The sequence below is a fragment of the Cyclopterus lumpus genome, chromosome 14 (genome assembly GCF_009769545.1).
Source record: "Cyclopterus lumpus isolate fCycLum1 chromosome 14, fCycLum1.pri, whole genome shotgun sequence".
Classification (NCBI taxonomy): Eukaryota; Metazoa; Chordata; class Actinopteri; order Perciformes; family Cyclopteridae; genus Cyclopterus; species Cyclopterus lumpus.
In genome coordinates this window covers 20,751,449-20,767,609 of record NC_046979.1, presented here as the reverse complement: position 1 = coordinate 20,767,609, position 16,161 = coordinate 20,751,449, and the positions used below count along the sequence as shown (strand labels likewise).

Sequence of the window (16,161 nt, the reverse complement as noted above, 5' to 3'; positions counted from 1 at the left end):
AACTACACAGCCTCCAATCAGAGGCCCAGTGGCGTGCGTCTCTGGATCCCTGCCGCTCTGGGCCAACGGTCACACTCCAGTTCTGCCCTTTCTTTCACCTCCTTGAGAGAGCAGATAAGCTCTCTTTTTGGGTCCAAAGAGTTTATTCTAAAATCCCAGCTCAGATTTGGGTTTCCTGCAACACCTCTTCCTGATGGGGTACAGAACACAACCTGCTTACGCAAACAAGGCAGGGGAGAAGTCACACAGAGCCAAAGGTGAGACCCTGTTGCCATATTTTACAAGAGCAGCCATTGTTTAGCTCCCAGACTTATTCCTTGCCATGCAAAGTAGTTTCCGTTCTTGCAAATGGCCTGGGTCAATAAATGTGCGGCTGGGGGCAGGAACAGACAACTTGCTGGCAGGTATAGGGGATAACACGACAATACAACACGGGGGAGCCTTCTTCGCTTCTTTTGGCTTTCAGTTGGACAAGCAGGGGAGGGGACTTTGTTTACTGACAGAAACACTGGCAGACAAAGAGAATTTTATCATCAGGAAAATATTCAGGGACAATTTTAAGTTTCAACAAGACCTTCTTGGTCGACTGAGTTGTGATAGCACAACCATACAGACTATTATAATAACCCAAACAGGTTTTTAATTGATCACATATGATATGGCAGGCCACGGCCGAGCGTATCAAAACTTTAGCTTGTGCCATTTTCTTTCTGCCGGGCTGCTATGATCGTGTTTGTGGAGAAATTCCTGCCAGTGAGCAAAGGTGAGGCCTCTCGGATAGACTTCCCTCACAAGTACACAGCCTTTAAGGATGTCCGCATGTCCACCCTGTTTTCTGTGAAAAGATCGGACAGCACAGTCGCTCACTGTCATTGCCACTCTCTTCACTGGTCTCATCTATATTTACCTCCATGTACTAGTGCGGTTCAGCCCAACAACCTTTTTCTGGGCAAATATGAGCCTTGGTGTCCTAAATTGTATAGGTAATAGTGTTACATATAAAATGACATGTGAAACCATAGACTATATGTAAGAAGTGGATGTAGTCATCGGGACGTCACCCATTGGTTAGTGGAGGAGTGACGTAGTGACGCCGTATATGTCTCTGGTAGCGGTAGCAACCTGTCAATCACAGTAAGCCCGCCCACCCTGCTTTATGGTCTATTTGACTCTAAATGGAGCATCATTTACTAAATGAATATTATGCTGTATTGAAGAAGACTTGAAACTATAGATTGAGACCAGAAACTTATGTTTGCAATGTTTACTGAGGGAATAAATAAATCAAGTCATTTTCTCATACACTTCTATACAATCTGACTTAAGTAGACGTCATTGCCTAGTGATCAGCAATATCACAAAATGTTATGGTAAACCAACCACCATCTATATCATCAACCAGACACATGGCTAAAAGAGCAGATTTCTAAGATCCTAATTCACTTGGTTTGCTTCTTTCATGATGATCCCCACCTGGAGCTCGGAGGTTTTCCATCGCCTTGTTTATCGCTGTATCACTGGTTGATTGACATGGGCTGGGTCTGTGAGGCCAGGGGATGTGCTCACATAAATACAGACATTCAGGACAACGCCTCCCCCTGTTTTTTTCTCACTATTATATAGACGTCAAAATAGTTTAAACAAAGGAAAACAAATAACCTGGTCAGGTTGGGATGTTTACAGTGTAAGTGGCATCAGGCCAGCGGAGACCTGAGCAAAAATATTTATATCACTGCATCCACCCAGGATGACTTCTAGCACAAATCAAGCATATCAGCATGTGGAAAAAAATAAAAGGCTTGTTTTGCGGATGCATTTTTACGAATGAGAAACGATTTAAGATAGCGTCAAAGTTTATTTTAGATTGTGGTGCCTGCATTGAACAAAGCTGAACTTCCTGCGCTCCGTCTGCATCCGAGGCAGGGATGCTGATTCAGTGTGACGGCTGATAACGAAACAAACAGGTTGGCGTGTCTGTTCGATCTGGAGTTGAGTGGGCACCGGCAGGCAGGGCCGTGCGCCTCCTCGTAGCTAAATAAAGATCCACTTGATGGATCCGCTCAGATAACATAAATCAGGATATCCCATCAGGAGGGACGGAGTACACCATTGTTTTGGTTCAAGTGGGCAGCCATCCTGACAGACAGTGTAGACTGGACATGGGAGAGGACAGGAGGTTCACTCTATTGAATCCTGCCCTGCTGGGTCATGTCACGCCGGGTCATTCCTAAGTGCTTACATAACCACAAATAAATAACCCGTTGCTGATAACTGACAGGGCCACACCTCGACCAAAACCTCCGAGGCTAAGCTTGTGTTAGACGGCTCATTTTGATAATGTGATTAAATAACCTCCTATAAAACCGCGAAGGGATGGAGAATGTCTTTCTAATATTCATAATGAACAACTGTATACCAATATGTGCGACTGTGGGTCAGTGGTTAGCAGGTCTGTCTTTCAATTAGAGGTTCAGCGGTTCAATCCCAACCTCCGCTAGCCCTAGTCGATGTATCCTTAAGCAAGACACTTAATCCGAATTGCTCCCCGTAGACAGGTGTATGAATGTATGTCATTTAGATAAAAGTGTCAGCGAAATGTAATGTAATATGTGCAAAACAAACAATTTCTTCATATATTTGTATACCAACAACAATTTTTTTTTTCTGTGAAATAAAATATGACGTGCCAATAATAGGATATCCATTCACCAATCAATCTGCAACTTCTAGTGACAAGGAGGCTAAACAACAAATCCTTCGACAGCGATGGAATGATTCTCCATTGACTGGCTAGTGCTTCTGCCTTCATTGGTGGGGTTTGTTTGGTTTAGGCTAGAGGAATGAGATTAGTTGGGGTTTGGGTAAGAATAAGCCAATCAGAAGCAGAGGAGGGCGGGTTAATCCATTCCCATTCCCCATAGTAGGATTCGTAATATAACCAGAGGGAGGTGTTGTGTGGAGCCTCAGTCCTCTGCTACACTCTAAGCCCATCAACATTTCAGCGGTCCAAAAGCGGTCAGAATGGTTGAAAAGCTGTTATGGGACAGCATCAGGAAGAGAATGTGTTCCGTAGGTTACCAGGTGGTCAACACATCTGGCCATTTTGAACATGAACTACATTTTCTTGTCATTTTCCACTTTACCACTGATCTGTATACTACAAAAGATAGCTTTTGAACTGTAGATTTTGAACTCAGGCTTTTGCACTACAGCGTTGTCATGAGTCAACAGTTGGGAACAGGAACCATTTTCAGCATTCATGGATACTCTGACAACCAAGCATTGAGAGTTGTTTTGTTAAAAAACTTTGCAATCTTGAGACATTTGACACACTTTGACGGTCGACCCCTGCCGACAACAAACACTTTTTTTTCTTCTTTTTTTTTTAAAGGACGATGTTAATGCAGTTGTTTCCTGCATCTAAAGGATTCTGTTTGACAGTTACATCTCACGTGGATCAGCAGGAAGAACTTTCAAAGGAGACTGTATTGCAAGTGAGGACAACAAGTGAGGGAAATTGTTCAGTGCGAATAGTCAACTATCTACAGCAAATTATTTGTTTCTGTCAAGTTGATTTAGTCTTTTCAAAGGTTTATAAGTTGTATAGTGTGCAAGTTGTGGGTCGTAATGAAAGGAATCCTTATAGCAAGAGAATCGAGGAGAAACGGTTTTCACTACTTTTCACCGCCACTAATGCTCATCTATTGGAAGTGGACAGGGTTATTGCCTAATGTCTATTTAAAATGGTCAATATTAGCCCAATATTTCATTGAGCTGCTATATGAGGCCCGTAGCTCAGTTATGTGCATACATGTATTGGCTGAAGCCAGAAGGTGGGTAAAAACAGTGGAGCGTCCCCATCTAGACTAAATAAGAACTGATCTGAGATCAGTGCCCCTCTCAGCCACTGCAGTCTAATTAATTGAATATTATTTATGCCGCAGGAGAAACAAACAAACAGAAAAGAGTGGAACCACCGAAAGTGCATGACAGTGTGAACAAAGACAGGGCACGGCTCGCTTCCGAAAACAAACAGTCCGAACACAGCCAGATGGGTTTTCCATTGCAGAGCTGCGTTAATGAGAGGAAGCAGGGGAGTGCTTCCCAGGGATTGCATTGTGATACTGTGGGCCGCTCCACCTCCAGCGGCCTGATGGAGGGGAACCTCCAAGACTTTGGCCCTCGGTCCTACCTGCGATCCTCAGTCCGAGATGGTAATCCCCGCTTGGGTTACCTGGAAAACAGCGATTCAACATCCGCCCTCAGTCTACTATACCAAAGAATGTCTGATAATGTTTTCAGATATACATATTACTCAGAAGCCACGCTGCCAAACTTAACATTCGGTCCATGCCAACTTCACTTAGTGTTCTTCCTGTTCTGGCCCACAAATTCGAGGAATTTATTCAAAATAAAAACATGCGGACGGTGCAGTCATCTGAGATCTATTGTCTGGGAGCAGGTAAACAGCTTGAAGAAACAGTTAAGGATGTTTGAGACTTATGACATGTATGAGTCTTTCACTTGTGACACATTCATAAGTTTGCATGCTGGTTATATTTAGCCGTAAATCAAACACATGTCAATAGGAGGAAGTGGCAAAATGGAAACGAGTAAGAATAACTCACCCGGAGCAAATGCCCATCATGAAGGTCGATATATCCGGATCAAAACCGTCTTACATCTAACCTTATGACCGTCAACAGAGACAATCATTTTAAAATCCTATCATAGCATAACTGGTATTTGTAGAAGTGCTTGTGACAGAACAAATTCTAATGTTTCTAATAAAAGTACTTGTGTTGAACTGTCCAGTATGATGCATTGAAAGAAGATACAACTTCAAAGCACAGGTAGTATTGTTATTATTTAATAAATATCAAACTAAAAAAGAAAGACCTCCCCTCAAAACTGTTTTGCTTTGAGTTACTTCACTGTGATGTTTTAGCTTCACTGTGCAGAATAACGACTGTAGGATTTATGACATCACAGCTTGTTTGGAAACCAATCATGGTGCAGTATTCAACTTACACAAAAGTGTAAACATAAAATCAACATTATATTTGCATTCTTATAGATTCTGGATCTTTACATGAGGGGAGAAGGAGGAGATATAAGACGTGGGTAGATTCACTTTTTAATGAACAAAACCTCACAAGGACAATTATAATAATAAATAATAATTGTAATAATAATATATTTTATTTATTTATTTTATTTATAGAATGACGTTTATGTGATATTTTCAGCTTCCATCAGTAGTTGGTACACTTAAATGGATCAAAGAAAAAACACTTTTCTTTTAATGATCTGATTGTGCTGGGATTTAGTTTTACCAGCTGTTGGTCTAACATATCTATAGATGCATTGGATGACCAAGATCAGCCGAGGCCCATCATGTCCCCTGAATGACCTTTGACGTTACCACACTGACCTTGCTGCTGATTGGTGACGATGAGATGCCTGAACACCAGCCATGTGTTTGACCACCAGCCGTACAATCCAACACCCGGAAGACAGCAGTTATTTCTACGTTTCCATGCAGCCAGCTGCTCATTCACATTCAGATACATCGACCTGCCGACTCGGAGAGGTCACTGTGCAGAACGACCCCTGCCGAGGCTGGCCGGCTTTTGTTTTGAGAAACCGCTGAGCAGCTTCGGACATGAAAAGGCTGCGTGGCTGCTTTTGCTGTGCACTCTGAACACCAGAGAGGAAGTTCCCTCCTAGCGCATAACGTAAACTTGGCTCCAATAAAAGCATCCGTTGGCACCTCGGTGGACAACAGGAAATCTTTGTTTATCCAAAAACATCCCGTTGTTGGCCTCGGGGTGCGTGACCCCGTGCTCGCTGTGCGGCGGTTAGAGTGGCACATAGCAGCCGCGGCGGAGCCCCATATTTCAGAACAAAGCTGCCAAAATCCTCGACATAAACAATGAAGGCATGAAGTGTACATGTCGGACCCTCGCCTGTTTGTCAAAGTGCTTTGTTTAACATAACTGTAGACTTAGTGTCTGACACTCCCACCTTCAGGGGCACCTAAAGTAGAAGCAACCAGAACAAGACATTACATTACATGTAATTTAAGAGCTGACGGTACCAACACCTGATATGCAGGGCACAATGACGGAGCAGCTGAGTCTGTTTAGTCTACCCAGTCAATGGGTTTTTATTATGTTTCCAGCAACAGATCCATTTCATTCACAGTGAGAGTTCAACACATTTCCACGTCCATACACTATATCCATGTGGTCTATATACCAGAGTGGGTATATATGGTTGGGTAAATACATGTTAAACAACAGGGTGGGGGGGTGGGGGGGAATAAAAAGCAAAAGACTGAAGAAGTTACATTTTCAGGATATTTGATACCACTTGTTTGCTTCTGTAGATGTCTAGATCAGCATGATGCATCATTGTGATTATTAGGATGCACAGTGTGTTTCACATTAAAAGAAAATGCACATGTGGAGATGGAGAAATGTCATTGAGTACAGTACGAGCAGTACCTGAGGTCAAGTTTCTGGTAACACTATTTGTTGCAATCGGTTTCGGGTCAAGGTGCATCGATGTCGTCCCAGTGTGTCTGTGATCACTCTCCCAACACGAGCGCCAGGCGCTAGTCCTCCCTGTGGTGTTTATTCACGTCTTCCATGTTCAGGCACTCGGCGGGTTGAGAGGTCGCGCCTCCGCCACTCGCCCCGCGGCTCCGCCTGGGACGGTGCTCTGAGAACCAGTTGGAGATGGTCATGGCGAAGCGGAGGAGGCCCAGGCTGATGCAGTGCACCTCCGAGGTGATGGGGATGTCGGAGAAGAGGGTGCGATCCCGGCACACAAGGGCGCTGCGGCACTCAAAGTCTTTGACGATGTTGAGGATCTCCTGGCGCTCAGCCTGCCGCATCATCCCTCTTATATTCAGCAGGGTTGAGACGTGCTTCTTCCTGTTGGGAGGAAGGATACGGGGAGGAAAAAGGGCGAGACTAGTGTTAATGGAAATTGGGTCTGCTTGGTGTCGTCAAAGGCTGTCATGACTTTGAGTCAACAGTCGCATCTGTCTGAGTCAGAGCATCAGCTCCTGGGAAGGAACAGAACATTTGGTTCTACTTTCCACAAAGGCACATTTCACAAGGGTCTTTGTAAATGAATCATGACTAATGCTTTATTTATTGGATGTAAGCCAATAATAAGAACAACATGTGTTTGTCCATATTTCCATATATTTATTGTTCTTTTTTTGTAGCCCTTTTTTTTCACACACGTTTTCTGAAAACAACTTTAGGACCATGTCACATTACATTTCACCATGCATAGTACTTGCTATGTTGTAATCCTTGTTTATCCAGATTTTGAAAAATAAATCACATGCTCATACCTAAACGACAGCACAGGCTGTTTGCCAATGACTTCCAACGCGACATACCGTTGGAGAGATGGCCGCAGTTTCAAAAACGTTTCGGTTAAGGAAGAGATCATGGTTTGGGTTTAAATAAAATCAAATAAATGTTTGTTATGTAGCCTAGGTTTTTTAAGTAAGTTACATACATGTTACATACATGACGATTAGGGGTTAGTTAAATTCGCTACGTTTTAACGTCAGCGTAACTTTTCAATGTATCTGACCTACTGACCTCCTCCCAACGCGGCCTTTGACGCTCTTTATGGTATGACAACTTCCCCCTTTGAGCCTTTCATAATTACTATTGCCCCTCGAGGTGGCCGACTAATGATAAACATAAAAGAGTGGTGCAGGGAAGACATGTTTTTCTAGGCCAACCAGGAATTTAGTTTCGCACTAGTCAATGGGATCTTTCCATTATTTATGGATTTATTTATTTAATATTTTGGATGTCAGAAAATAAACTGGGAAATAAACCTTGATGATAGTAACATGTTTTGTTCATCAAGATAATCTTCACAAATGAACACCACTTTTTATGATTGAAAATGTTAACGTTAGGCTATAAACGCACGCCACGGTCACATGACTTCAGGTCACCATCACTAAGCTAAAGGAGGACTAGGGTTCTAGTGAGGACGTTTGGTAGACCCATTTATACCCTTGTATTTAGGATACATGAAGGAGGGCTACTGACTAACTTATTTATGTGGTAGAACAAAAAGTTGGTTTCTCTTCAGCTTATTTATTTCAGGTAACTAACCAAAACCACACAGGGGGAACCGGAAGTGAAAAAATGCTATTTGAGAGTGTTGTCTGCGATAACCCCTTTTGACTGATCTTTTGGCTTTCGCACTTTCCAATAAGTCGCCAAGTTTGCAGGAAATGTAATAAACACAGGGTTCTACGAAAAACCATGAAATCTCTACTTGTTCCTGATGAATTTGTGTTGAAGTGATGAAGTGTTGGCTGAAACGAAAGCAAGAGTCATATCAAGTGTCAAGACACTGGGACCAAAAAGCTGTTCTTGACTCATCCACAAAGCATTTGAGTTGGCACTTGTCATTTAAGTACACGTTTGATTAAAAGGCTGGTGCACAGCAACGTGTGCACAGCAATGTGTGCACAGCAACGTGTGCACAGCAACGGACTCTGCTGCAGTTTAACGAGGCCGGCATCCTTTGATCTCCTATAATTACAGCAGGAGATGCCATTCGGGAAACAAAAGGGGTGAGTCAAGCGGTGAGTTAGCATGTTTTGCCCTCCTCTTCCACACCTCTCCCCCTTTGATTCCAAGTGTGGCACCAGTCTGTCTCCTGCAGGGTGGCAGGAACAGGAAATACTCGGCGGCAGCTTCCTGTCTGCTCCGCTGAGAGTTGTGCGTCACACGCGGCCTTAAGTTGCCAACCGTCACCTGAGTTTGTGCACAAACAGCCGTGGGACCACCCCTGACCTCCCCCTCCCCCCTGTCCCCTTGAGGCCTCGTCCATTCTCAAAACAGACCCGTTCCCCTCTCCAAAAATAGTAACGTTAATGTAGATATGTTTCCGCACTCCTTTTCCTTGTTTTGATCCATTGTGACCGAAAAAGTCTTACTTTTTCCATGCTTTGGCAGAGTGCCAAAAACAGCACCGGGAATGTGTAGCAATAAGCATAAAAGAATATAGGGTTTTTTCGGAGGTACAGTAAGAGAGAAGATCTGTTTCCTGGTTGCAACAGAAATGTGCCAGCACTGTTAATGTGTTAAACAGCTCACCGTATATCTGGAAACTCTTTCACCAGGACGGCCACCTCCATCTGGATGGACGGAGTGTCCTCCAGGAGAATGATCTCAGCTAGGTGGCAGACGATGCTGTCTAACCAGGAGGAACTTGAGTCCTGACGCAGACAGGGGAGACAAAGAGCACAACGGCAATTGATAATTCGCAACTAAAGAGTATATACGTGTACAACTATGCATTGACATTAAAACGTACAAGTCAGCATTAAATTGGACTTTGTTTGGAAAATTGTTCAACAGCAGTTGTTATCGCTGGTCCAAATGACCTCTTCTCCTGATTAATTGTGTGCTTTTCAAAAGCCTTCAGAGGAAACGCAGATTAATGCGTTTACAGGTCAGAGGCCAAATGTTTAGCTGATTTACTGAGCGAATAACAAAGCTCCACCTCTGTTTTTCTAGGTTGTGTTTTTCCTTCAAACACTCAGAAAAAAGAAAGCTTGATTCTCTGGCTTGGCGTCCACTAAAAATAACGAAGGCTTTTTTAGACAGCCATTAAAAACTCAAACCCAACCCCCCCAGTTTCCACGGACACTTCATCCCGCTCTACGGCAAAAGAGGCCATCAAGGCCATCCCAGAGCCACATCAAAGCTGGCTAGCTGACAGGAACAGGAAGTTCCTCCTGAACGCAGCAGCTTCCTGTTGTCAGCCGAGGTGACGGACACTTGTTTGAACTCGCGTACTGAAAGGGGGCAAACACCATGTTGTCAGGCCCAGTTGTTTTACACTAACTTCCCCTCTCTGGCCAGTGCTAACGTAAGCCCGGTCCATCCATCTCCATCTCACTGACGGCAGCCATTTCTCAGAGCTCGCTGCTGTATCAACACTGTCTGAGGTTTTCCTGACATAGGAAGCTCGAGGGTCAGACTCTGTGTTCCCTGCGCCAGCTCTGCTCAGTGTTTTTAAGAATCAGCAAGTTGGAATTGTTTATCTCCTGAAGAGCAATCATTAGCTCTGTTTTGAATGTATTTTTCTTTTTTTAATCTTCTAGACTCAGGTCCACTGTACTTAGCACTACAGAGTATAAATTCATTGCAGGGTATTCAGGCTTAAATGACATGACGTACCAGGTCCTTAAAGAGTCCTTTCAGCTGCTTGGCCTCATCTTGCAGGCGGAAAGCAATCCTCTTTCTCATCTTGGAGGATGTGCAGATGACCCGTCCCCGCATGATGGCTCGGACGTACTCCACCAAGACCCGCCGATGCACCTCTCCCACGAGGGTCTGTCAGTCAGTCGTAACAACTAATGGTTACTAACTGGTTACATATGACCCTCAAGCAAACGCTGTCAAGTGTTAAACACCACCTCTGTTCCATCAAAAAGTGTTACCTGATAAGGTGGGGCGTCCATCCTTCTGAACTTCTTGAAGTGGTGTTTAATGCTGGCTTCAATGGCCTCAAAGGCCTCTGTGTTGTTCAGCCATTTTCTCCTTACCAGTTTGTCAAAGAACGGCTGGAAAGACAACAGACAAGCTCTGGTTAATAGAAGACATTTCCTCAAGTAATCTGCTGATAGGAAGCTGTTTCAAAAACATTTAATGTTATATTTGTTGTAACTCTCTTTATATTCCGACAGCAATCAATAAATCAAATCTGGAATCTGTGGTTGGAGCAGGGTTGTAATTTTGTGAGAGTTTTCTTTTACAATGGGATCGTTTCTAAAATAGGCATAGTTCCGCTTTCAGGAACGAGATGAGGCTTACTCACCCTGATGTGCTCAAACAGCCTCTCGGTCAACACCTTCACTGACTGGTTGATGATCCTGTCCAGGGAGGAGTTGGCTCTCTGCGCTGTCTCCTCACTGCCCTGTGAGTCACACTGCCGGCAGCGCTCCACTAGGGATCTACAGGATACACAGGAGTAAGGGAAGCTGGACAATTTGCTGCAGGAAATGGACATTAGTTTTAGTTGAATAATTAATCTACCTGAGAGGAGGGCAGCAGTTGACTAGAGCTATGGTCCTGGAGACATATCCGTCCCCTCTGTCTCCAAATTCTGCTTGAGTATCATGAAACATCTCTGCCTTCCTCTGGAAACTGGACACATAGAGCTTTTATAAAGACCTACTGAAGTACAATCTAGAAATAAACAATCATTTCCTATCCTGTAAAATATATATTTTTTTGTATTTAAGACATCCTTAAATAAAAGAATTCTAGTACATTGCACACAGCTCCTGATTTATTTATGCCTCACTGATAGTACTGTATCTACTCACTTGTAGAGAAAGTCAGCCAGACCAAAGAGACTACAGCGAGCCACTCTTGCCCCTAGATACTGGTTGACAGATGTAGATCTGTCCAGGTCCACCTTCAACCTCTGGAATTAGGAAAGACACAAGCAATAAGACAGCTGCATCTTAGGCAAAAGGGACATTTCACAGGGAAAATGACAATATACCTGGATGACTGAGCGTGCTAGGTGGGACTGATACTCCTCTATGTGCAGGGACTGGGCCCATCGCCTCTCCTCTTCATCCAGAAACTGAATCAGCTCTATGGTCACCTTCTCCTGAAAAATCACAGCGTGAATTTAAAACCTGTGTACTATATCGAACAACAACTTTGTGAAAAGAGCCTTTCTCACCCTGACGATACTGATGCAGTCTTGTTCCAGACGCTCCACTGTGTCTTGGGACAGAATGGGCTCCAGTGAAGCGTAGTTGATGAGTGCGGTTGTGCCAATGGTTCCGAGGACATCCCTGGTCGAAAGCGAGAACTCATTACGAAACAAGTTCAGTTTCCAGGTTTGTAGCATCATCATTGCCTGATTGCATGAGAGGTTCACTGTCTGATAAGGCGTCCTACCTGTTGTAGATGTTGTAGAACCAGTCCAGTAAAGAGTAGACGTCTGTGATCTGCAGCGGCCCCCTGGTCATTGTCCGTAGACGTTTGGCAACGGCTCGATGGTAACTGTCCACGTACACATGGAAGGCAGCGAACTCCTCCGGGTAAATGGACACGGCATTCCTCCTCGCTGCATCCAGGTCGTCGACCATCCGACTCCTCAGGCGCTCCAGGTACGAGGCCAGCTGGCCCGCCTGGGTATCGGCCTGTTGCGGTAGGCTCCAGTCCGCCGCCTCCATTACAGCCTGCCTCCACTTTATCTTGAGTCGCCGGGGACGCTGGCCGGGCTGGATCCGGGGGGGAGCCCGCTCTGGCTTGGTCTCCTCTCTCAAGGCCCAGGCTGCATCGGCATGCTCCTCCTGCTGGATCACCAGCACCACCAGCCCGAGGTTTGGCCCAGCGCTGGGCTGGCGGAGGGACTCCCGCACTACGTCCCACATCTCCCGCTGCAGGGCCTCATACAGGAGCTCGACGTCCTTAACCTTCCGCCGGCCTGAGTCCAATGACGCATTGGTGCCGAGAGAGTCATCGAAGGGTGAGGATGAAAAGGGGGTCATACCGGGAGGGGTGCTGGGACTAAGGGTAGGAGTAAGGATTGAAGCAGCTGCGGTCGGAAGGAGAGACAGCAGCTCGCATTCTCGTTCCAGCTCCTGAATATGTGTGTCGGCCAGGAGAAGGTCCCTGTGATTGACCAACTGAAGAATCTCCAGCACTGGTGGGACCAAGAAAAGAGGAAAAAAGGCAGCTGTGTTTATTTGCAACAAAACGAAGGGTTGACAAACTGGTAGATCTGTTTTATGGTTATTGAGTAGCTGTGCGTGTGCCTGACTGACAAACTGGCTTATTTGTTGCTCATTTTGCACACTATTCTATTCCTAGCGAGGCTCGCTGTGGAGCCTGTGAACAGTAGCCTGGTCGAACTTGTATCTGGAGGAACCTGGGGTGGGAGGAAGTGCAGTCATTTCCTGATTTCACAGTCTGGTGGTAATTGAACCCAGTGACTCAGGGATCTGGGGACCTCTCAACCTCATCAGAGAGTCGTCTAGGATTGGGAGGAAGTACTGCCGGTGCTTGACCAGGAAGAGCAAATTTTGAATGGGAACTCCTCGTGAAAGACAGATTATTGTCGGTCATGGTTTTAAAACTCTTGACCTGAACCTTTTACACCTGAGGCCTCCTAGATTGTTACCTGAGAGGGGCTCTCTGGTTTTGACCGCCGGCTCCTCCTCCTCTGTTTCCTCCTCGGCCTCCTGGGACGCCTTGTCTGACATGGACTCCCTCTTCAGCTTGCCCATACTGACCATCCTGAGGAAGGAGGGCCGTCTGGAGGCCTCCGCCTCACCGCCTGTGCTCAGGTTCCCGCAGGGCAGGCTTTCTCTGCGCTCCTCCTTGCGTCGACCTGTAATCCTGCACAGTTTCCACAGCAGCAACGAAGAACATGAGTGACTTCCCGCCGAGAAAACAAGACACATGTATGACAGTAATGAGACCTGAGGTTTGTATTGTACTCGACAATCAGGCCCAGTAGAAGCTATGTTTGGAATGCCACATACTTCTCACAAAATTGTGAGCATGACTGCCTCGGTTAAAAATAGTCGCATTGAGTAATCAACAAGTCGCTGAAACACAAAAGAGGTTCCGTAGATCAACAAGTTGCTATAGCATATTAAAAAAGGCTTCAGGAAACATGCTATTCTATCACTGTCCAGCAGCAATGCTAACTTCTCCTCTGGGACCCGGAGGCTAATTAATCCCACTGTTAGAGCTCTGTTGATGCACTGCTGTTCAAAATGGTTCCCTTATATAATTATTTTGAGGGGGAGTTTTCCCATTTCGGATGCGAGGATCCTGGGACAGAGGATGTCGTATGTTGTACAGATTGTAAAGCCCCCTTAGGCCAATTTATGATTTGTAATATTGGGCTGTATAAATAAATGGGATGTTACTTGTTTTGTTTAGCTATTAAAATCCTTAAAATGTTCTCATGTAAGTCTTTTGCACAACTTTGTTCTACTTCATGAGATAATGGATGGATTTTCTACAGCCACATCTTCTTTTTTTCCTACTTATTATTCACAAAATCATTTGGCTCTCTGGGTTTATCCAATATGTATATATAGCATAGTATATGTATATATTGTATCGTAATATAGTAAAGCATATCTTAATCTTTTTATGTGTGCACTCCACTACACATGTCATCCACAGCAGCTAAAGCACTTTCTACTATTTTATATCAGAAATTCACAATTCAATGGCACAGCTAGAATCTTCTTAGGTTATAAAACTCTTTCTCCTCCCCACCCCTCCTCACCGGAGCAGGGTCATAATTCCTTCGGAGCTTCTGCGAAGTCCTTTCCTTTTCTCCCTCTCTGGTGGGAGACTGTTTGAGTTTCCAGGGGTGTAGTGGGGAGAGTTGTTCCCCCATACACTGCGTCCCGATATGCGTAGCCCCTTGCCCAGCTTTCCAAGGGTTTTGAGGGGCGACACTCCACAGATGCGCTCCAGGGTCCCCCTGAGGGGTTTCCCTTTGGGGTTCCCGGCCCCGTGCCTCTCTGCGTTCACCTCGTTCTCCTCCTCTTCTCCGTCTTGGCAGGACCTGAGCTCGAGGTTGTCTCTGACCTCCCCCATGATGAGGCCGACGTCGCCGCTGTGCCTCTCGCCCTCATACAGGTCCACGTCCTCGAAGGGGTTTAAGTTCCTGTTCAGGTCCTTCAGGTCCTTCAGATCCTTCAGATCATTGAGATCATTCAAGTCCAGCCGGGGCAGGATCAGTTCACTGTTCACTCTGGGGAACTCGTTGCAGCTCTTGGACCTTCCCGGGAGCTTCTTCAGAATGGGCATGGTTGCACTTGAGATTTGACCAAACTGCAAAACAAGGACAGATTTAGTCATAATGTTCAATTCAATTCAATTCAGTTTATTTTATATAGCCCAATATCACAAATTACAAATTTGCCTCAGAGGGCTTTACAATCTGTACACATACGACCTCCAATGTTAAGTTAGAAAAGGTTAAATAAACAAGCAACTGAATATCAAATGAATAGTTTTTCCCCAGCAGCTGATACTTTAAAAAAACACAATCCATAGCAACCCCATATGGCAACATTGCTACCATAATAGCATAAAAAAAGCAGGATTTCCAGACATGACTCCATCCTTGTAGTGCATAGGAAATACAACTTTGTAAATTGTGAAAAACATTTATTTATGGTGCTACATCAGCCATCAGACTAACTGGAAGCAAAAACATCCGTTCACATGTCTGGTTATGCAATGCACTTCACTGTTTTTTAGTGGGACATTGAATTCAAAATAATGACTTTGTGCTAACAAGACATATTTCCTATTTGCTAAGTGAAGTGCATTGCATAACCAGCCTTAGAGTAATATTACATTAGTGAGAAATAAATAGTTTACATAATATAATAATTCAGAATTTTGCTGATTATTTATTTTTAATTTAAATGTACTGGGCCCAATTTATCTTTCTTTTTATGGACATAATGTATCTCATGAGATGTCTTGGTTAAAGGTAAATAGTTGAGTCTGCCCACAACTTAAAGGATAGGGTCACATTGGGTGAAGTCCGTCCTAAAACAACACACATGTCCATATGTATAATAAAACAGTTTTTTGTAAAGGCTCCACATTGTGTGCAAAAATGCATTCCATCTAAAGTTAAGTCTTTTTACTATGAATATGCTTCTCTGAGGAAACAAAAAGCCAGACAAAGACTTTCACTTTGACTGATAGACAACTCAAACTGAATGTTTTAAATATATATATATATATATATATATATATATATATATATATATATATATATATTCCAAGGAGAATTGTGTACAGTAGTTTTCACATTTTCACAAAAAATTCAATAATATAGCCTCAATAAATAATTGTATCCAATGGGAACTTAAAACTTAAACCAATCAGGGAGTGGGTACATAAAAGTACATATTTGGACACATCTGGGCAAACAGTCTGAAAGAATAGCCACTTTCCTGATATTGAATTTGCAAAGTCCACATTCATGTTCTTAGTTCTGAATGCACCTGGAGACCTGGAGTGTTCCTTGTCTCACCACAGTCCCTGCTGCTGCCCACTGAGCAGCTCCACTGTACAGCGGGGACAA

At 44.3% G+C, this 16,161-nt stretch overlaps 1 protein-coding gene across 1 annotated transcript; it reads right to left on the bottom strand.

Annotated features, from left to right (window-relative positions):
- Positions 1-6,343: 6,343 nt before the first annotated feature.
- exoc3l2a (exocyst complex component 3-like 2a) lies at positions 6,344-14,651 on the bottom strand. Its single transcript, XM_034550553.1, has 12 exons — positions 14,335-14,651; positions 13,210-13,427; positions 11,982-12,732; positions 11,761-11,875; positions 11,575-11,685; positions 11,393-11,493; positions 11,100-11,210; positions 10,882-11,017; positions 10,505-10,627; positions 10,242-10,397; positions 9,153-9,274; positions 6,344-6,941 (listed from the first exon to the last, which is right to left on the bottom strand). Exons 1-12 carry the CDS (start codon positions 14,649-14,651, stop codon positions 6,620-6,622), a joined length of 2,583 nt encoding a protein of 860 aa, XP_034406444.1. The 3' UTR covers positions 6,344-6,619.
- Between the last annotated feature and the right edge of the window lie 1,510 nt (positions 14,652-16,161).

Excerpts from the sequence above, each read along its gene's own strand:
- exoc3l2a (XM_034550553.1), bottom strand. The coding sequence starts at position 14,651 with ATGGGGGAGGTCAGAGACAACCTCGAGCTCAGGTCCTGCCAAGACGGA. Across the intron at positions 12,733-13,209 it reads AACCAGAGAGCCCCTCTCAG|TGCTGGAGATTCTTCAGTTG; the intron begins GTAACAATCTAG and ends TGGTCCCACCAG. Across the intron at positions 6,942-9,152 it reads AAAGAGTTTCCAGATATACG|GAAGAAGCACGTCTCAACCC; the intron begins GTGAGCTGTTTA and ends TCCTCCCAACAG.